The 22696-nt window shown below is 39.3% G+C and overlaps 1 protein-coding gene across 33 annotated transcripts in view; it reads right to left on the bottom strand.

The window, feature by feature from the left end:
• The window catches only part of ANK3 (ankyrin 3), a 687918-nt gene that overhangs the window by 170202 nt on the left and 495020 nt on the right, over positions 1-22696 (bottom strand). For all 33 annotated transcript variants that reach the window (XM_060642689.3, XM_060642719.3, XM_060642717.3 and 30 more), the window contains one exon: positions 18759-18857. In XM_060642689.3, coding sequence (XP_060498672.2) covers positions 18759-18857 — 99 coding nt within the window. The remainder of the gene's footprint in view (positions 1-18758; positions 18858-22696) is intronic.

Genomic DNA, 22696 nt, shown 5'->3' with positions numbered 1-22696 from the left:
GCTACCTGGATGTCTCCTTTGGAAAAATGTCTGTTCATGTCTTTTGCCCATTTTTAATCAGATTATTTGTTTTCTGGGTTGAGGTATAAGTTCTTTATATATTTTGTATACTAACCTTTTATCAGATATGCCATTTGCAAATATCTTCTCCCATCTTGTCAGCTGTCTTTTAGTTTTCTTGTTTCCTTTTCTGTGCAGAAGGTTGTTATTTTGATGTAGTCCCAACAGTTTATTTTTGCTTTTGTTTCCCTTGCCTCAGGAGATGTATCTAGGAAAATGTTGCTATGGCAGATGTCAGAGAAATTATTGCCTGTGCTCCTTTCCAGGATTTTTATGGCTTCAGGTCCCACATTTAGGTCCTTAATTTTTTAGCTTATTTTTGTGGTCCAGGTTCATTCCTTTGCTGTCCAGTTTTTCCAACAGGTTAAGAAAGTGGTCTAGGTTCACTCCTTTGCTGTCCAGTTTTTCCAACACCATTTGTTGAAGAGACTTTTCCTCATTGCATATTCTTGCCTCCTTTATTGAAGATTAATTGACCATATAATCATGGATTTATTTCTGGGCTCTCTGCTCTGTTCCATTGATCTATGTATCTGTTTTGGTGCCAGAACCATACTGTTTTGATTACTACAACTTTGAAGGATATCTTGAAATATGAGATTGTTTTTTTCATTTTCAAGATTGCTTTGGCTATTTGAGGTCTTTTGTGGTTCCATACAAATGTTAGGATTGACTCTTCTAATTCTGTGAAAAATGTTGTTGGCATTTTGATAGGGATTGCATTAAATCTGTAGATTGCTTTGGGTAGTATGGGCAGTTTAACAATATTTGTTCTTTCAATCTAAGAGCACGGAACATCTTTCCATTTGTTTGTGTTGTCTTCAATTTCTTTCATTGGTGTTTTATAATTTTCAGAGTATAGATCTTTCTCTGTCTTGGTTAAGTTTATTGCTTAGGTAATTTTATTATTTTTGGTACAAACACTATCCCATTTTTTTTTTTTTTTTGAGAGATCGCATGAGTGGGGGAGAGGGGCAGAGGGAGAGAGAGAGAATCCCAAGAAGGCAGCATGCTCAGTGCAGAGCCCAATGCAGAGCTTGGTCCCATGACCGTGGGACCCCTGGACCTGAGCCAAAAGCAAGAGTCAGATGCTTGATCTAGTGAGCTACCCAATTTTTGTTTTTATAAATGTTAGTGCTGAGACATCTTGTCTGCACAAATAAGAAGATGGATTTTTGTTAAAGCAGTGTCAACTAATAATTTTTTAAACTCTGGAATTGCATGCCAAAATCACCTAATAATATTTTACCAAAGATTTTTTTCAATGATGCATCCTAAGGCAACTCCACTAGCTCCTTCATTTTTGTTGGCAGCAGCAGGATTTCCAATCATCCAACGAGCAGACAAATTTGTTGTTCAATCATTAGAGTCATACAGTTGTTAACATGACACGGATATTCTGAATTCTTCCCCTTGCTCTGTTCTGTCCCCTCTTCTCTCCAAGTTTTGCACCCTGGGGCCAGGTGTGTGAGAGTGACTTAGGTCTTCCTTTTGTGCTAGGAGACAAGGACTATTTTACTACAGGCTAGGTGGGAAAGGAGAATTAGGAGTTAAGGAGTGGAAAATAATTCACTTAAAGCTATCTAAGTGGCCCCAAACTCTATGGAGAAGTGCTCCCCAGCTTGAGGATTCCTGTGGTTGACAAAGCCTACCCTAAGGACAGTCACATTTTAAGATACATTAAAATGTTATCAGTGTATTCAAATAACTTCCCAGATTGTGTGAGCAGATCTTGAAAATAACCCTAATTATCCTAATGTATAATCAGTAAGGTACAATCCTATTTCTAACCTATTAGCCACATCTCAGAATTAAAATCCCTTAAAAATGAAATTTGAATCACAAGCTCACTTGATCATGCTGTGAGCATATTTAAATGTTCTGCCTCTTATGCTGATTTGAAACATTTGCTCTCATAAACCAAAGTAAAGCAGTGTATAGATTTTCAAGTGGGAAATAGCATTTTTCTAATAAAACAGAATAAAATAAAATCTGAAAACATTAAAAAAAACACCATGAAGTCCAAGTGTCTTCCCAATAATATAAAACCTATAAATATCTGTAGAAGAACTAATAATCACACCCACCTTCTGCCACACACACAAAAACACACCACACAGGTCCTGTCATAACGTGATTGTCTTTTACGAACTAAAGGTCAAATTTGTTTATTTTCTCATAAGTAGACTCTAAGATGTAAGAGGTGACAGAATGTGTGCAGACATGTTCAAACCATGCTCACACAGAAAAAAAAAGTATTTACGTTAGCCCAACTCATTTATCCATGAAAATTATCTTACCCAAAGCAAATTGCTACATACTGAATGCAAAGTGGCCAAGAGCAAAATCTACCTCAATCCTTTGAAACATACTGTCTTTTACAGATTTACATTTTTGCTGATTTCAATTTTCAATAAAAGCTTTAATTATGGAAAATTTCAAACCTATTTCGGACTAAAGCAGACTGAATAGTATAATGAGTCTCTCTAGGTGTCTGGTGCTCAGCCTCAGCTGTCATCTCCTGATCAATCTTGATTCATCCGTATCCTGACCTTTTCTCCTTTCTTATATTATTTTGAAACAAATCCAAGATATTACATCATTTTTATCCTCACGATTACCCCTATACGAAAGGTATAATATTCATTTGATAAATGAAGACTCTTTACTTCTCCAAGCCTGCACAGGCTGAATGCAGATCTTGGCCAGACTGTGCAGGACAGTCAAGGCATGACTTAGGAGGAGTTACTAAGACAAAGCCCCTCTTTTCAAACTTTCAGCCATCCTGAGCCTTCTTTTATCTACATTCTGCAGCTGCTGCCTCTGATCTCTGGTGTTTATTTATTAAACACTCATAGACTTTAGAGACTCAGCTAGGGAAGGTGATTTTTTCATCAGTGCAAGAGCTGTGAAGTGCTATTGTTACCGCCATTGTTCTTCTCATCACCTGGTTTCGATGATAAAGTCAGGGGGCTCCCCAGGGTAAGATCTTCAGTTCCTAGCTAACTGCAAAGAGCTACCTGAAGCATAGCTCTCTTGACTGCAGTTTCACTTGCAGTATTTTTAACCTTGATTGCAAGTTGGGCTGACTCCTTTGGATCTGCTGCACATTTGCTCTGAAACTTTTCAAAAGTGCATGACTTCAAACAGCCAGAATTCCGGCAGGAGAGACGGCTCATCAGGAAGCTGTACAAGATGTCACGACTGCCTGGCTGTACAGGCAGTGCCAGCCTGGCTGCTGGGACATTCACAGGTCAGTGGAAAACTAGTGCCTAGAGTTAATGTAAGGTCTTTAATTAGTGTCACATCTTTTATAGTCACAAAGAAGATAGGACCAGCTGACCCACAGCCAGACTGGAAAGTGTCTGCCATGTACCGATTCACACTTAGTTCAGTTTAAAAAAAAAAAGAGGAAAATTAGCCAGGACAGACTTTACTTAATACCTGCATTTGGACAACAAATAATATGTAAATTTCAAACTGGTTTCTTTTGCTTTGAAATGGGTGAGGCTTATCATTCACTTTCCTGAAGCACTGTTCTGATTATGAAACGCTACGTGGCCTTCAATAACCACTCAGTCCTCAGCCAAGCCTCAGTTTCTCAGATCAGCATCGGTGGTCTTCCACCAGCAGTCTCTGCTACACTGGGCCTTCCCCGATGCCCCTCCCTTCTCCCCCAGCTCGCAAGCCATTCGCAGCTCTTCGTGTTCTGGTCTCTCTGCTCTGCCCACACAGGGTACCAGGAAGGAGTTCCCTTTCCATTTTCTCCAAGATCCAAATTTGTACTGTTTTAAAGTCCTACGTTTCTTAGAAGACTTTTCCATAACTAGACATAACCACTGTACTTTCAGGACATCTGCCTTGTTTTATCTGCACTTCTCTTGGGGAAGCTTCTCTAACTTTTCACCGGGTATCTTAGTCATTTGTGCGCAGGCATCATCATTTCAGCTAGGCTGATTCTGAGGACAAGGTCACTAGCTTAAGGGATATTTGAATCTCACAGAGAAGATAACTCAGCACTGTATCCATGAAAGTTGCAAATGAGTAAATGAAGGAATGGAGTGAGCAAATGAGTGGGTTTGGGGCTAGTCCTTTAAAAATGTTTTCTAGTTAGTTGGTTAAAAATTCTTTTTGTTAAGAGCAGACTCGTTTTATCCTTCAGAAGTGCTCTAATGTCTTTCTTTCCAGAAAAATAAAATTCCCCATAAATAAGTGATTTGAAGAATATGACTAGTCTTTTTAGCTCTCAGAATAAGAAAAATATTAGGGGATTTATTCTAAATAAGATATTTTCCTTTTATTTGAATACCAGGAGCTGAAAAAAGAGAACTATTGTGAGTACTGTGGTTTGGAACACAGCAGTGAACTGGTCTACTCCTCTCCCTAAAACTAGAGCAATGCTTTTTCCAATACAAAAATGAGGATTCTAACCTGCTCCCAAACCCTAGAAATTTACAGCTGATATACATGGTCACTTAGACTGGGTCCAGTACCAAAAAGCATTTCTTCAGCTGCATACAACAGTGTCAACTTCCAGTTGGAAAATGCTTGACAAAGGCAATTGCCGGGGCTCAGGGGAGGCTGCCTCAAGAATGGCAGCATATGCACTTGGACGGGAGAGAAGGAGAGAGGGATGCTGAGTTGCCATAGTAACAGTATGGGAAGGAAATGAAATTGCACAGGGTTGGTAGTTTTTTTCCAATTCCCCTGATTTTTAAAGCACTGACATAATGAACAAGTATTCCCTTGGGCAGAATTCTGAAGCAAAGCCAACTGGCTAGTCCAGATCTCATATTTCATTTCAATGACAGTAATCTTATTACTGAGGTGGGAAACTGTACTTTACTGGCTGGACAAAATGCTCTCTTGTGTTAGCCTAAGAGCAAAACCTAGCACACTCGAAGGTCAAAAAGGCTTGCTTTCAGGTCCTATTCAGCTGAAAAGCATGGAACAGGACATTAAGGCATCAGACCTAAGAATATGGAACCCAGAATATGTTCTTAACATGTTGAATTTGCTCACAGCCAATACTGAAATGAGACAAATTCATGACTTGGGAAATACTTTCAAAAACAGACATTTATTTTATTTGTATTCTGTAGCAAAAAAACCCTCTAAGCAAAAAATCTCACTCTAGAGATGGAAAAGGAAACCAAACAGAGAGAATCCAATGGATATATAATCTTTTCCTATATCATGGATGTGAAACAGGATGTGATATTTAATTCAAAACTGAAAACAATGAAAGAAAAAGCCAGTAGTGCTCAGGAGAGAAGAGTTATAATACAGCCAGAGATAAATAAGGGGGCCCCACCTGCAGCCCAACAGTACTGTTAGTCTCATATCTGTGTTTTTTACCAAAAATTCTGACTGTATCCTCATTTTGTGCACGCGAGGCAGTTGTAGATTTGGCATAGGAGGGTGTGAGATAACATTTTTTGAAACCCCTCTGTGGTTACAGGAGCTTTATATTTGTGATCTTATTGAATCTTTACAACTCATGAGAAAGGCATTACAAGTTCCATTTATAGATGAGAAAGCTGCTCCAGAAGAGGAATGTACCTGCTCAAGGTCACATGCAAGCAAATGCTGGAATCGGAATTTATACTTAGGCTTGCCTCCATCTGAGGGATTGGATTGCTTCTAGAAAACAATCTCCTTTTAAGATCTAGAGTTCATTTCTGCCATTCACGTATAGGAGAGAGAAATATCTCTTTCTACTTCCCTTTCTTGCTACCCCGGTCATACATTCTATGTGTTTAAAACTAAAGTAAGGCAAAATCCTTGTATTGTTCTCTCTGCTTAAAAAACCATGGCTTTCTCTCTGACCCTGGAACACACCCTTATGCTATTTGTTGTGTATTTGTCCACTGTTCTTTGTGGGTTTTTTGTCCCTCCTTTTTGTCTTCTTTTGGGTTGAGCATTATTTAGTTTTCTAATCACCAAATCATCACATATATCACTGGCTATCTCCTCCTTTGGCTTTTTTTTTTTCGGGGGTGGGGGGGGGGAGCACAAGTAGGGGAGAGGGGCAGAGAGAGAGAGAGAGAGAGAGAGAGAGAGAGAGAGAATATTCCAAGCAGGTTCCCCACTCAGTGCAGTCTGACATGGGCTTGATCCCACAACCCTGGGATCACAACTCAAGCTGAAATCAAGAGTCAGATGCTCAACTGACTGAGCCACCCAGGCACCCCCTCCTTCTTTGGCTTTTTAACTAAATCTCCTTTTTCTTTTGTTTTCCTTTTAGTGGTTGCCCTAAACATTATAATATGTATCCTTAATTTACCAGTCTAAATAATATTATATTATTAATCATATATCACAGAGTAATATTACATAATACATATTATATTATTTTATATATCATAGGGTAATATTACATAGGATGTATTATATATATTATATAACTTCATGTGTAATATGAAATTCTATAATATAATTCCATTTACACTGTTAGTTTTACCTTTTGTGCTATAAATATCATATATTTAACTTTTACATGTATTACAAGCCTCATAATAAATTGATATTTTTATTAATCAAACTTTAAAGAATTTCTAAAAAGAAAAAGTGTTCTTTATAGCAATCTGCTTCTAATTTTTCTCTCCTTTATTTAGATCCACATTTCCATATGGTATTATTTCCCTTCAGAATACTAAAGAACTTCCTTTAGTATTTCTTTTAGTGTGGGTTTGATGGTAACACTTCATCTCAATTTTTGCTTATCTGAAACTATATTTTGCTTTTATTATGAATTTATGTTCACTGGATATAAGTTCTCGATTCACAGAAAGTTTTCAGTTAGCATCTTAAAGAATGTTCCATTGCTTCTGGCCTCCAGTGTTTCTGGTAAGAAGTTAGATCACAGTCTCATCATTGTTTTTCTATTTATAATGCATCTTCTCCTTTGGCTGTGTAAATATTTTTTTTTTCTATCTTTGCCATTTATCAGCTTCACCACTATGTGCCTCTGTGTGGTTTTCTTTGTATTTACCCTCTTTGGGGTGTTCTAAGTCTCCTGGGTCTAGGGTTTGTGGTTTGTGATTGAATTTGAAAATAAATATATACATCTTTTCTGTTCCATTCTCTTTCTCCTCTGCTTCTTGGACCACACTGTAAGTGTTTAGTCAGCTTGCTAGTATTCCACAGGTTGCTGACATGGTGTCAAATTGATTTTTAATCTTTTTGTTTTCTGTTCTTCAGTTTGGATGATTTTTATAACTTGTCTTCAAGTTCACCAATTCTTTCTTCCTTTGTATTCAATCTGTTCTTTATCCCATCCAGTGAATGTTTTTTTTAAAATTTCAGATATTGCGTTTTTTAGTTCTAAGATTTCTATTTTTTTAAGATTTCCTATTTCTCCTGAAAAATTTTGCCTTACTCACTATATCTGTCTTTTCATTCAGATATTTAACATATTAATTATAGTTATTTTAAAGTCTATTAATTCTAACATCTGAGTCACCTATGGGTCTGTTTTTATTACTTAACTTTTCTTTTGACAGCAAGTCAAATTTTCTCATTTCCTTTCATGTATACTAGTGATTTTTAAATCATATATAAAATTTAAATTAAATACTGGATATTGTGAATAATGTGCTATAAAGACTCTAGTCTTATAGGGACTTGTTTTAGGCTTTCAATAGCAGGTCTGTTTTAGAATCGTCCTTATTCCAAGAGTAATAATCCCTTTAGTCCTGGGACATAGTCATAACTTCTAAGATGTAGTCCTTGTAGTATTAATAAAAAGCCAGAGATATTTGCCAAGTCTCCTTGATGTGGTGTTCTATTTTCCTTGCAGAAAGCACTGCTGAACTTCCTCCTCAGCTTTTAATTTTTTACCTGTTATTTCCCTCTGCTCTCCTTGTAGTTTCATACCACCCCCCTCCACTTCCCACCTCCACACACATAGTTCATTGCTTATTCAAGGATTGTGGGGAGTGTATATGTTTGTAGATTGACTTCAGCACTTCCTTTGTGGTTCCCTCCTATCAGTGATTCCTCCCTGAATATCCAGCCACCATTACAGCCTCAAACTTGATCCTCTGACCTCAAGACAATAAAATTGTGACTTTCTCAATCAACTGTATCCAGTACCTGCCATAAAAATATAGATCTCATCTTGTGTTATTTAGTTCTTTCAAAAGTTGAATTCACTCCAATTTATGCCAATTTTTGATTATTTTTCAGTGCCTACAAACAAGTTTTTAAAAACTATTTTTCCAGGGTTTATGATTTTTATCAGCAGGATGCTTAGTTCATTGTAAGCTACTCCATTGTTCCTTGAAGCCAAAACTCTAACACAGCTGAGTAAAAAACATGAATATGTGACTTCTACACACTACCATCATAGTTTATATTTGTTTCTATCATATACTATTTTAGGAATGTTCCTTCTATAAATAGATGATAATTTCTAAATTTTCAGTAGGTAGAAACTGAATAACCTATTATAAAATATGATTTTAAATGTATAAAGGTGCTTTTTATATAGTTCTTAGAAAATCTTACATGGAAAAAATTCAAATTAAGCTTCACAATGTAAAAAAAAACAGTAATGATGTATTTACTTATTGTATCTTTCCTTTGGCAAGGAGGATAATTAAAGATGCTTATAGTTGATAACTGCAGAGTACTTGTGTGCCTAATGGATGTAGAATTTTTTAAAAGAAGTAGGGAGTGAGCATTACCAACATACATCACAAGAAAATAGGAGGAAGAGTAAAGTACTTTCTGGGCACCAGCACTTAGAACCACATAGCAATTAACTAAAATAACTGCTGTCCTGAGCCTGTTTCATAGATTCTTCAGGAGAACCAGGATTAGTAGCACTCAAAATTTATCTGATACTTTTAGATCTCTACTTGGTAAGGGAAATGAGATCTCCAATATGTTGTAAAATCACTAGGACAGAGAGAGAGGGAGGGAGGGAGAGTGAGAGAGAGAGAAAAAGGGAGAAAGAAAGAGATAAGATGCTCTTATGTTCTCAGAACTCTTTGCAACTCTCAAAAGCATTCTTTCCTTCAAAGAGATTTTCATGTTTTGAACGCTAAGGGCATGTCATAATTACTTGTACTTTCTTTTTTTATATTAATACTTAATTTTTTTAGAGTGGTTTAAGGTTAACAGCAAAATTTAGGGAAAGGTGCCCTGCCCTTCTTAGAATCCAAATAAATACTTTCAATTAACTTTTAATATCTGTTACATAAAAATTAAAAATGAATCTATTTTTGAATGACATATTTTCAAATTAGTCTTGATTAATGTAGAAACCCAGAGCAGTTTGCATTATTTCAAGTGCTCTTGTCAACATGTCTATGTTAGAACTGTAAGGAGGAAATATTGTATTAGAATTTTCCATTTGATAGGGACTATCTTATGACTATAAAATATTTAATATTTACTTTAAGGATTTATTTTTAGCCAGGCAATACACTTCTGGAAATATAATAGAAAGCAAAAGTCAATACCAATATTTCTTTTTTCTTTGTATTTAACCTCAGAAATAATAACCAGTTGCATTTCTGGGAAAGGACAGGCTAAAATTACAGGGCATCCAAATGTCCCCTGATACCTTCCCAGAATAATAAGAATTTAACAACTGACAGATTTGAGGTATTCTGAAAATGCTTTATCTACTTGCACACAAATATCTCTTCGTTCTTCTGAATCAATTGGGAGCCATTAACTTCAGGGAGCAAAATTACATTACCACAGGATCAGTATAAAGTCAAGAAAATTAAGACCTTTTGGCAAATTTAACCTTCAAGAGTGTAGCTTTCATTTCTATATATTCAGCAAATACATATTTAACATCTGGTATGTGCCAGAAAGCATGCTAAGTGCTACAGATACCAAGATGAATGTGTGCATCTGAGTGGCAAGGTGTGGCTCGGATATGATGTGGTGGTAATGAGATTACATGTGGATCTGGGTAGTGGCACCTTGCTAGGAAAACTGGAAGCTGGGAGAGGCATGATTAGAGCCGCATTCTGGGAATCAGAGTATTGGTATTACTGACTCTACCTGGAACCCTTCCATCTTCTCTGAAGCACTAAATACAAGCACAGCTGCCTTTATTATTGGGTAGAGAAGAGCCAGTGAAAAGAGAGAACTCAGAAGATGCCAAAAAGTCTTAAAATGGTTCTGATTAGGGTCCATATTGAGCTTTTGATTTGGCTGTGAACTGATGCAAAGGAAAAGGAAAATGACAAGAGACCATCCATTGCAAAGTATCTTCCTTCGAGAAGTACACATGCTTGCTTTGCTGAGATCGAGAGTTAAATGGGGGGAAAAAAACCAAAACAAAAAACCCATCAGGCTACCACAAATAGCCATTCTTAGCAAAACATTTTAGTCTATAAATAAAGTCATTAAAATTTGGTTGGAAAAAAGTGAGCAAATTTCAAAACTTATTTTAAAATTAGGATCTACATATAGACCAAACTGAAGAATCTGCCTTGATATATGTTTATATCTCAGCACATTTGCCACCGTTATCACAGAGATAACTCTACATACTTACTCTTGTCTATTCTGCAGGAGAATATACAACAAGCCAGTTGATATTAGATAGCATCACAGGACTGGGAAAATAGGACAACCTTTCTTGAAATGAACTAGATAGAAAAAGGACCACAGGCTTTGTGTTTCATCAGATCCTAGCTAAACACTTTTCAGAAACGTTCAAGAGGCTTCTGACTCTTGCCCCCTGAGCCCTAACTTGACTGAGATAAAATTGACATGGAACATTGTAGAAATTTAGGTTATACCATGTGATGATCTGGTATACATATATATTGTGAAATACTTACCACAATAACGTTAATTAACACATTCTTCACCTCACATGAATTTTGCAGATGTCATGGTCAAAATATTAAAGGTCTACTATCATAGCAACTTTTGAATATACAATACAGAATTGTTAGCTATAGTCAACAAGTAATTTATTTTTAAACAATTTTTTCTAATGTTTATTTATTTTTGAGAGTGAGAGAGACAGAGTGCAAGCCAGAGAGGGGCAGAGAGAGGGAGACGCAGAATCCGAAGAAGGCTCCAGGCTCTGAGCTGTCAGCACAGAGCCTGATGTGGGGCTTGAACTCACAAACTGTGAGATCATGACCTGAGCCAAAGTCAGAAGCTTAACCAACTGAGCCACCCAGGTGCCCCCACCAAGTAAACTTTAGATACCTGAACGTATTCATCTTATAACTGGTAGTCTGTACTCTCTGACTAAATCTCCCCATTTCCTCTACCTCTCAGCCTCTGGCAACCACCTTTCTGTTTCTATGAGTGTGATGTTTTATTATTGTATTTTATTTATTATTTTTTAAATGTTTATTCATTTTTGAGAGAGAGAGAGCACGTGTGCACAAGTGGGGGAGGGCCAGAGAGAGAGGGGAACAGAGGATCTGAAGCAGGCCTCAAGCTGACAGCAGAGTGCCCAAGGCAGGGCTTGAACTTGTGAAGCACGAAGATCATGACCTGCGCCGAAGTTGGAGCTTAACCAACTGAGCCACCCAGGTGCCCCAGGTGTGATGTTTTTAGATTCTACATCTGAGTTATGACATGTGGTATTTGTCTTTCTCTGTCTGACTTATTTCACCTTGGATAATGGCCTCAAAGTCTATTCATGTTGTTGCAAGTGGCGGGATTTGCTTTTATGTTTATGGCTGAATAATAGTTCACATATTGCAAATGCAGTTTAAATGCTGTATTAAAGCTTTATTGATTACTCAATAGAACTGGGGATTGTCTTTTCATAAAACCAGTGGGTTCTTTTTAATATTTTTTTAAAAGACTTCAGTTTCTATTCTCTAGGGGCACCTGGTTCTTTGTTTAGTTTCTTCCCCCTACTGACCCTTACAACTCTTCAGATTTGGGGGTGGTGTCACTTCTAGGTCCTCAGTAAGTTTCTCTTCTCTTTCTGGGACTCAATGATGGATGGACTGTTTTCACTTAACGATGCCCCTTTAGTCCTGCAGGTCTTCTTCATGAATTTTTCATCCTTTCTCTTTTGCTCCTCTGACTAGATAATTTCAAGTGTTCTTGCTTCTGCTTGGCCCGGTCTGCTGTTGAAGCTGTCTATTGAGTTCTTCAGTTCCATCACTGTCTTCTTTAGCTCCAAATTTGTGCTTGGTTCTCTTTTTATATTTTCTATCTCTTTGCTGAACTTTTCATTTTGTTTTTATATTTTCCCCCTAATTTGTTAAATTGTTTTTCTATGTTTTCTTGCAGCTCTCGGAGCATCTTTAGAACAATTATTTTGAATCCTTTATTAGGCTTAATCGACCGAGTCACCCAGGTGCCCCGGGTGTGATGTTTTTAGGTCACTGGTATCTCCATTTCTTTGAGGTCAATTACTGGAAGCTCACTATGCTCCCTTGGTGGTTTCTCTGATTCTTCAAGATCCCTATAGTCGTGCATATTTAAAGTCTGCACATTTAAATAACCACTCACTTCTTCCATACTTTATGGGTTGACTTCAATATGGAAAGACTTTCACTTGTGCACAGGGGCACGCTGGAATGTGCTGTAACCCCAGGTCTAGTGGTACAGAGGGCCAAATACAGGGGTGCGTGGTGGTTTGGGTCCAAGAGGTATATGATGTCTTATCTGCTCAGGTCACTCAGGTTCATGGCATTGACAACTGTGCAGTTCTTGGTGAGCACTGTGGGGGGGTGGTCTGAGTCCTCAGCAGCACCTCCAGGGCCAGTGGCTGGTGACGTGGTCAGGTGGTGGTGGTGGCTGGAGCTGGTGGTATGTACACAGCTATAGGGTGGTCCCCTACATAGTGGTGGGGCCGGTCTCACACATACACATAGCGGTGGGGATCAGAGCCAGTTGTAAAGGTGTGGGCCAGCTGCAGGTGTACAGGCAGCTGTGGGTGCCATGGCTGTCTGAGTGTATTGCTGTGGCTGTGGGGCCTCACCGTGGGCACACTGCAGCAGAGGCTGGTGTTGGGAGTCAGGCAAGGGGCGTGCCGGAACACAGCTTGGAAGACCAGCTTCAGGTGAGCCCAGTGGTGCAGGTCAGTGACATGAGATAGGACCGGATCTGGCCTTCAAACGGCTGTGGGGGCTCTGCTCTTCTTGTGTACTCCTGTGGCTGCAGTCTCCCGGGGGTGTGTGCCAAGCCTTGGGAGGCCGGTAAGGATGGTCTGGTTGGGGCATACAGGTGCACAGCTAGAAGGTTACCTGACATGTGCTAAGGAGTGAAGGCCAGTGACTGGTGACAGAGCCAGATTCAGACCCACGGACTGCTATGAAGGCCCTGGCTTGTGGGTGTGCCCTTCCATGCCACAGGATCTGCCATAGGTGTGTGGGTGGCAGTAGAGGGTCTGGCCAGTGGTGTGCAAATGCACAGCTGGAAGGGCTAGCCCCAAGTGCGTACACAGTCGTGGGGGCAGCACAGGGTCTAGGCTGGCTTCTTACACTTGTGCAGACACAGAGGTCTGGGCTGGCTGCTGGTGTGGACCCTTGGCTCTAGCAGCAGGGTCTGGGGGTTTGGGGGGGTGGAGGTGTAGGTAGGGAGCAGGGAGGGACTCAGGAGGCTGGAGTCTGTGAATGTGAATATTGCAGGGGCCAAACCCAATGAAGTCTTCAGGGAGTCCACAGTGGCTCTTCCGGCCATTAGTTACTTTAATAGCAAGAAAGCTGTTGAGGTCTTCTGCAAAGCAGGTGGCTGGGAACCACAGTCATTCCCACTGCATGGATGATACTGGTAGCATCTACTCTTCTTTGTTCCTTCCTATCTCTATTCATCTCAGCTTTGCCAGTCTCTGGGTCAGATGAAACTTTTTTTTTCTTTCCAAGATGTTCTTTAAATTCAAGTTAGTTAACATATAGTGTAGTATTGGTGTCAGGACTAGAATTTAGTGATTCGTCACTTACGTATAACACCCAGTGCTCATCATACCAAGTGTCTTCCTTAATGCCCTTTGCCCTTTTAGCCCATCCCCCACCCAACACCCCACCAGCAACCCTCAGTTTGTTCTCTATGTTTAAGAGTCTCTTATGGTTTGCTTCCCTCTCTCTCCCCCCCCTTCCCCTATGTTCATCTGTTTTGTTTCTTAAATTCCTATGAGTGAAATCATATGGTCTATGTCTTTCTCTGACTGACTTATTTTGCTGAGCATAATACACTTTAGCTCCATCCACATTGTTACAAATGGTGAGATTTCATTCTTTTTGATGGCTGAGTAATATTCCATTACAATATATATTACATATATATATCTTCTTTATCCATTCACTTGTCAATGGACATTTGAGCTCTCTCCATAGTTTGGCAATTGTTGGTTTTTTGTTTTTAGTTTATTTTGAGAGAGTGCGACAGAGAGTGAGCGAGTGAGCATGTGCAAGAGTTGGGGAAGGGTGTAGAAAGGAGAGACAGAATATCAAGCAGGCTCCATGCTCAGTGTGGAGACTGATATGGGGCTCGATCCTATGATTGTGAGATCATGACCTGAACCAAAATCAAGAGTCGGATGCTCAACAGACTGAACCACCCAGGTGACCCTGGCTATTGTTGCTAGTGCTGCTATAAACATTATGGTGCATGTGCCCCTTTGAATCAGTATTTTTGTATCCTTTGGATAAATATCTAGTAGTGCAGTTGCTGGGTCATAGGGTAGTTCTATTTTTAACTTTTTGAGGAACCTCCATACTGTTTTCCAGAACGGCTACACCAGTTTGCAATCTGGTTTGCAAACTGAAGAGGGTCCTTCATACAATGTCCTGAAAGCTAGGGAAGCCAGCCATTCACTTCACTCTCCCTTTTCTGGTAAGGGAAATTCTTCCAAGCTGAGGAGTTCCCTGTTGGCAGTGAGCAGTGCCAGCCTGGGAGATTGGATGATGCAGGCAAAATGAAGCTGCTCTTCCTTCCCTTCTTTTGTAATTATTCTCAGATGGGTTTTTTTCCTTCCCCACACTGAGTTGCTGAAGATTCCTAAGAGCACTCCTGAGCTCTCCCAGAACTGCTTTTCTTTGTGGATGCTTCCGAACTCTTGTTGATCTTTGTTGGGGGTTGGAGGCTGAGCTCCCCTACTTTACCATTTTGGTAACATCAATCTGACTTACATAACCATCTTGAGTTTTACAGTGAAGCTACAATAGGTGGTGTCCTTCCAAATGGGAGAGCTTGTAAAATCATCTGGAAAAACGCTCCATCCATGCTGGGACAGAAACTAAGACTCAGAAGGGTGAACTTGCCTAAGGTCACAGTTTTACTTGCAAGTCATACTTAAGACTAGAGATCAGATCACTGATCACTCTCATCTTGCTTTTCTGGCTGGTAAAATCTTGCTCAAGTCCTCCTAAACTACTCTGACCATAAATCAAGTTTCCTTGCTTGAATAAAAGAGCTCTAAGAGTCTGCTTTTAAACTGAGTACTTTATTAGGTCAGCAGCACATGCAGGGAACAGAGTAAGCCAACGAGGTCCCTTGGAGTGCTGGCGCCTGAGATGTCTCCTGTCTCTAAACCGACTACTGATGTAGCAAGGTAGCCACAACAGTCCTAAGTAATTGGTAGGAGGTGGATGGGTAGATAACAATATTTATTCTCTCAAGAGTTACCAGATTGAGTAGTTAAAACTTGCATTTATGAACAATTCTGTTTTCTGTTTTTAGGCTTGGCCTCAGGGCTTTCTGACATTTCAGCTGGCCTCCTCCCTTTCACCCACACACCCAATGACTACTCAGTCATTTCAGCCAGAGAGAAGGGAGGCTTTGATGAGAAGAACACAAAATAGTTTACATATTTGGGGTATGTACTATGCTTTCTTCGATATCGTCTGCCAGGAATTCAGTCTGTGCCCAAATGCCATCCCACCCTCACCCCACTCCTTGTAGGACAACAAGAGAAGTAGGACAGGCTTCTCTGTTCTCTGTGTCTGTCTCCTTCACATTCACGCGCCATTCACAGAACACAGGAGAAAAGTGAATCCCGGTTACAACTGAATGGATGGTAAAAAGGAGTCTGCATCTTATTCAAAATAAGATAGGCTTTCACAACAGGGAGACAAAGTGTTAGAGAAACCAGGTTGCCCCCTGAATTTGCATAGTATGCAAAGTTGCATACTACATTATTCCATATCTCTGATACTATTTTTTTAATGTTTATTTATTTACTTTGAGAGAGAGAGAGAGAGCAAGGGAGGGGCAGAGAAAGAGGGAGAGAATCCCAAGCAGGCTCCTTGCTGTCAGTGCAGAGCCTGACACAGGGCTCGATCTCACAAACCATGAGTTCTTGACCTGAGCTGAGAGTCAGACATTTAACTGACTGAGCCATTCAGGTGCCCTCATATCTCTAATACTTTTATCCAGAAGAGTTTTTAAGTTTTTGCCCTGGTGCCACTGTCTGCCTCATAAACATGAGGTCTGAGTTCCCCATATGCCCCTTTCTCCTTCATTGTATCAAATACAGCAGGTAGTTTTTGCATAAATGAGGTAAAGTAACTGAAAAGGAATTTTGCCAGTTATTGATGATTATTTTGAGAGAGGGAGAAATAAGGTAATTTCTAATCCACATACTCACTAAAACCCCAGCTGGATAACCAGGTATATCTCTTCAAGCTCCTCTTTCCTGCTTGGCTCTAGTATTTCTCATTTTTCTTCCTAAAAATCTTCCCTGTTCACAAATGATCCTTAAGCTTTACATTGTAATCGAGTGGCACAGCACCAATTCTGTTTTATTCCTTATGACCTCTTGAAATAGCCTATATTAGCGGAAGATCCCTGCCATTTAAAGTGACAGCTCTAGCATATTGGTAATGGCTTCTTATTACAGAATGCAAAGTCAATTCACTAGGAGCTCTATTCAATCTCCTTCCCCAGTCAGACAGTCCTCTAGGGGTCAAACTTCATCTTTCTTCACTCCTCCTCTCTAGAAAGCTGGTTTCTTTTAAGGTACATACACATTTTCAGGGTCAGTAGTTATCAGGAAAAGGAAGCCCGGGTGTCCTGCTAACTAACTACAGTTGGGCTGTTCTCGGGTCAGAGCACAGGTAGTTGACTGCCTGTCAGCTTCATGAGGGTAAGGACAGTGTCTTGCAGTCTTCCTGTATCTGCCCCACAGTAGGCCCACTCCGTAATCATTTATTGCTTGAGGGAATACACACAGTGAACAATAAATGAAGTAGTAAATCAAGGAGCCACAGGAATCGAATGCAGGTTACCAGGCCAGTTTTAGAAACACGGAGATAAGGATTCTTGTGAGGAGGAAGCACGGGATTGCCGGGGCTACAATGGCAAGATAGGGAAAACCACCCCAAACCCTCAGAGAGGGGGCTGGGTATAGTGAGATCACCTCTCCGTTAGCCTCACTCTTGCTCGCATCTTGGAACAAACACAAGAAGTGTTGGACAAAATAATCCCCTGATTACAAGTTTAATGCTAACTGGACCTGTGAGTTATATAAGCAATGGCTGTGACCTCTTTCTGGCCTACTTTTTGCAACACAGTTTACAAACATTAGCTTGATCACTGCAATAACCTTCAAGGTGGCCATTAATTTTCTTTATTTTCAGAAAGAGAAATTACATGCAGAAGGTTAAACAGCCTACCTAAGTCAACTGGCTAAGGTCAGCATCTGGGATTCAAACTTGCTTCTGAGTCTCAGTTCTTTCCTCTACCCAAAAGGCATTGCACCGAATAAGCAACATGCCAAACACCTACCCAGACAGCTTTGTATTTTTTTTTTTTTGATTTCTAAATTGTGGTAAAAAACACACAAAATTTATTTCCTTAACCATTTTTAAGTATATATTTCAGTAGTGTTAACTGTATTCACATTGCTATGTATAACATTTCTAGAAATTTTTCATCTTGCAGAATTGAGCCTCTATAACCTATTAAACAACACTCTCCATTTCTCTGCCCCCAAAACCCAAGCAAACACCATTCTGCTTCTGCTTCTATGGTTTTGACTACTCTAGAAATTCCATAAAAATGGAATCATGTAGTATTATACTTTTGTGACTGTCCTCTTTCACTCAGGATAATGTCCTTAAGATTCATTCATGTTGTAGAATGATAGGATTTCCTTCCTGTTTCAGGCTGAATAATATTCCACCATCTATATATACATTACATTTTGTTCATCCATCATCTGTCAATGGACATTTGTGTGGCTTCCATCTTTTGACAATTGTGAACAATGCCGTGATGAAGAGGAATGGGCAAATATTGCTTCAAGATACTGTTTTCCATACTTGGGGGTAAATACTCAGTAGTGGAATTGCCAGATGGTAGGGTAGTTCTAGTTTTCATATTTTGAGGAGCCTCTCTACCATTTCCCAGAGTAACTGTACCACTTTACATTTGCACCAGCAGTGTACAAAAGTAGACCAATTTGTTTTTAAATAGAGTAACTGTCAGTTTTAGTATTAAACTGACCAAACAGCCCAGCCTATCAGGTCAGGTAGTGATTACATTCTTAAAAATGCAAACTCAACTAAAACTCTAGACCTTAAGCCTTAGTTTTTATAATTAAAATCATACGCCATATAAACGTGTTACAGATTTATACATGTCGATCAGCATTCCATTTTGGGACAAATACATTTAGAATAATTTTCTTGGAGGCTACAACAAATGAAGTAAAAGTGAAGCCACTGTTGAACCAGTGTGAAGGTATCAGGGGAAGATTACTATTCCTGAAAATAAGTATAAGCATGCACACAAATTGCACTTACCCTTGTTTTGGCATCGATTTTAGCTCCTCGATCAAGCAAGAGTTTTACCATATTGGCATTTCCTCTTTTTGATGCAACGTGTAAAGGCGTGATGTCATTCTGTAGAAGAACAGAAAAAAAGGACAGTTTTGGTATCTTCAGTTCAACCGAAACATTGCTTCCCCAACTCCCCCCCAACATGTCCTCACTTTTTTATTTACATTTTTTAACATCCATTGTGAACAGAATGCTTCCCAACATTTCTCTCTGACAGTAATTTTACTCAGTAGACTCCCCTCTCCCCCCAAAAGGGATGAATTTTAAGGAACACATTCTGAAGGTGGGTTCAAGTTTATTTCACTTAGCTGCAGTGACTGATGGATGAGATGGGGTCTTTTTTGGTTTTGTTTTTTTTGTTTGTTTGTTAGTTTTGCTCTAAAATTTTGCACCGTTAAGTCAATGTGTTTTCCTGCAAATTTGTGTGATATATACTGGCTAATGTGTGGTTGACTAAGTGGCTGATTAAGCCAGCCAGACTCAGTTAAAGGAGTATGGTGCTCAGCACCATCTCTGGGTTCATATGAGCACAAGATATCAAGGAAAAACAATAGTTACGCAAGGTGGAAAATCAGTCAGTACTGTACAAAGTCACAGGACTTCTCATGCACGTGGGGCTAAAGTGTGTTTGCAGGCATTTGTTAGCAATCTCACAGAAAACTGTTTTTTTTTTTATTATTACCATTGAGGAATAAACATATTGTTAGGACAATCTGAAATTAAAGTCATGATACTCAATACCACAGGTTTTCCCCCATGCATCTTACAGGTGTTATGATTGTTTCCAGACTGTCAGGGAAATATGTGTATGTTGTGAGAACATTCTCTATGCTGGCTCCTTATTCCTTTGTAGCAACGATATGGATTTTAGGTCCGTTGTTCACCTAAGTTAATTATATGATCAGTGAACTAGGCTCCTATGGGGTTGTATTTTTGCCATTTGATAGCAGATACAACATAATAGCTACCAGGCATTGATTATTTCCTATATGTTAGGCACTGTGCTAAACTCTACTATCTCACTTAATTCTCATAATCCTCACAATGCCACAAAACAATCTGACTTACAATGTCCATTTCATAGATGTACAAATAGCTGGAAAAACCAGGATTCAAATTAAAATATGACTCAAGCTTATGTTTTTTTTAAACACTATAATGAAAATTTTCAAACAGATACAAAGTTTGAGAGAAAGGCATGAGTTTTATGTACTCATCACTCTGGTTCAATACTTATCAACCTCTTAGGAATATTATTTCTTGTATACTCCCTACTACTTTTTTTTCTGGAGAAGTCTGAGAGAAGGAAAAGAAAACCCTAGGCATCAAGGATTTTTTTAAACAAATAGTCACAATACCATTATCATATTTAACAAAGTAAAAATAATTCCTTCATAACACTAAGACCCTGTCAGTGTTCAAATTCTCCCATTATGTCCAGTTAGCTCAGTAGGGTTGTTCAAATGAGAAGATCCACACCTGCATTAGGTTGAAATGTCCCTTAAGTCTTTTAATCTCCATAGGTGCCTTACTCCACCTTCTTTTTTCCATGACTACTTATTGAAAAAACTGGATAATTGATCATGTAGAATTTTCTAACTTCCATGATTTAATCCTCATGGGGTGTTATTTAACATGTTCTTTTTGCCCTGTACTTCCTATAAAGTTTTTTAAACATTATAAACTATAATGCTGTTAGCATTACATTCTCCTATCCGAACTACTCTTTCCCTCATTATTTTTAGGTGCTGAAGTATCAAATGATTCATTAAATGAAAGAAGAAGAAAGAGATCTCAGTAAAACAAATGTGCTTCAGTAATGCTGGTGGGAGTACACAGGATGAATATCATTGCTCTAGACCAACGGTAGGCAAACTTCTTCTGCATTGGGCCAGATAGCAAATATTTTCAGCTTTTTAGGCAATACAAGTTCTATTGCAGCTATTCAACTCTGCCATTGTAGTGTAAAGCAGCCATACAAAATATGTAAAGAAATGGGAGTGGTTGTATTCCAATCAAATTTTATTTACAAAAACAGGGGCACCTGGTGGCTCAGTTGGTTAAGCATCTGACTTTGGTTCAGGTCATGATCTCATAGTTCATGGGTTCGAGCCCTGTGTTGGGCTCTGTGCTCACAGCTTGGAACCTGGAGCCTGCTTCAGATTCTGTGTGTCCCTCTCTCTCTGCCCCTCCCCTGAACATGCTCTGTCTTTTTTTCTCTCTCTCTCTCAAAAATAAATAAATATTTAAAAAAAAACTTTATTTACAAAAACAGATGGTAGGCCAGATTTGGCCTAGGGGCTGACCTGCTGTATACCTACCAGCTATGGCTGAAGGTTTCAACTGTGTGTAACAGTTTACAAAAGAGGAAGTAAAACTATATGCTGTACATTGTGTATGCTCTGGTCCCCTTTTGCTGGCAGAAGGACACAAACTTCCTGATGACTTTTTAATTGTCTTGCTTGTCTCCATTGTGGGTCACTCCAGTGACCCAAGCATCACAGTGGATGAATTCTTGACCTGAGACAGCAGGTGGAGGGTCAGGTTAGGTCTGTAGGAGACATGGTCTACCAGGAAGCTTACTGAGCCCAGAGTGGGATATGGTGCTAAGACCTCATCCCTTCCCCGCAGGAGTCAGGGCTTACTTACTTGCGATTTCCCTTTAAAATTGTGCCCTTGCCTGGTTGAGAAGGACTTAATTAACCTCTATTACAAGTAGGCTAATTTTAGTGAGAAGAAGACTCTACTTCTAATTTTGCTCTCTTCCATATTCATGTACTCTCTCATACAGTGATGCATAGATGTCAAAAGTGTGCCTTGAAATTCTAACTCCCACATTTTTCTACACCTATCTGGCCCTTCCTAGAGGAATATTTTATATTTCTATAGCACTTGAAAAGTGTTGTAAAGGGCTTACCCTTATGTAATTTCACTTTACCTTCATGACACTCTATTGAAATAAAATCACTAACCCTATTTGACAGATACATAAACTGCAGAATAGAACTGGTCAGTAATTTGTATATTAAAAGACAAAGAATTAGAGGCAGAATCAGAATGATAATTCATTTTTCTAGCTCCTTGTGCAGTAGTATTTTTCAGTCAGGGATCATAATGCCTCCATCTAACAACTATTGCTTCTCTCTATAAAATGGAGCTTCTGAGTGAAACACATATTTTTGTATTCCAGAATCTGGTAGTGACTGCTTCTGACAAATTGGAACAAACTGAAATGAAAGTGGTACCTTTGGACCACTCAATGGGACATTTATATTCTGATTCATCAGATAACTAATAAAAATGTTTTATGCCCTACTATGCACAAGACCCAGTGCTGCATTTCCATTATATAAGTGAGGAACAAAATTATGGATTCCCAACATATCAAAAGAGCCTACTGGTATTAGAGATGAAAATGCTTATTTAAGAGAACCCTCATTTGCTGCTTGTGGAATATAAATTTACACATGCTTTCTGGGATGCAATTTGGCAGTATATATGAAAAGCCTTCAAATCTAAAACCACAGACACAAGGCAGAGGTTGGCTGCCATAGTCGAAAGGGCAGGAATGTTAAGAAAGACTCAGCCCTGAGGCCCAGGCACACTCCCTAAGACTGAAGCCAAGACAGAATGAAAGAACCCTCAGTCCCAGCAGGAGCCTAGCATAGAGTAACAAGCAACAGTAGTCAGCTGCCGAGGCCAGACAGGAGCTTCGTGAGAGACATCTTCATGCTTCAGGTGTGTAGGGAGAGCTGAGGATGAAGCACCAACACCACTAAAATTTTCTACCCTCCTCCCCACCCAGCCGCCACCCTGAGCATAAGGGAGTGCAGCTCTCCTCCAGAGGAAGGAGGAGAAGCCTGTGGTACACTCAAACAAAATGTAAACTTTTGACTAGGCTC

The sequence above is a fragment of the Panthera onca genome, chromosome D2 (assembly GCF_046562875.1).
Source record: "Panthera onca isolate mPanOnc1 chromosome D2, mPanOnc1 haplotype 2, whole genome shotgun sequence".
Lineage (NCBI taxonomy): Eukaryota > Metazoa > Chordata > Mammalia > Carnivora > Felidae > Panthera > Panthera onca.
The sequence above is the reverse complement of the archived record's forward strand: the minus strand, read 5'-3'. Positions and strand labels throughout refer to the sequence as shown.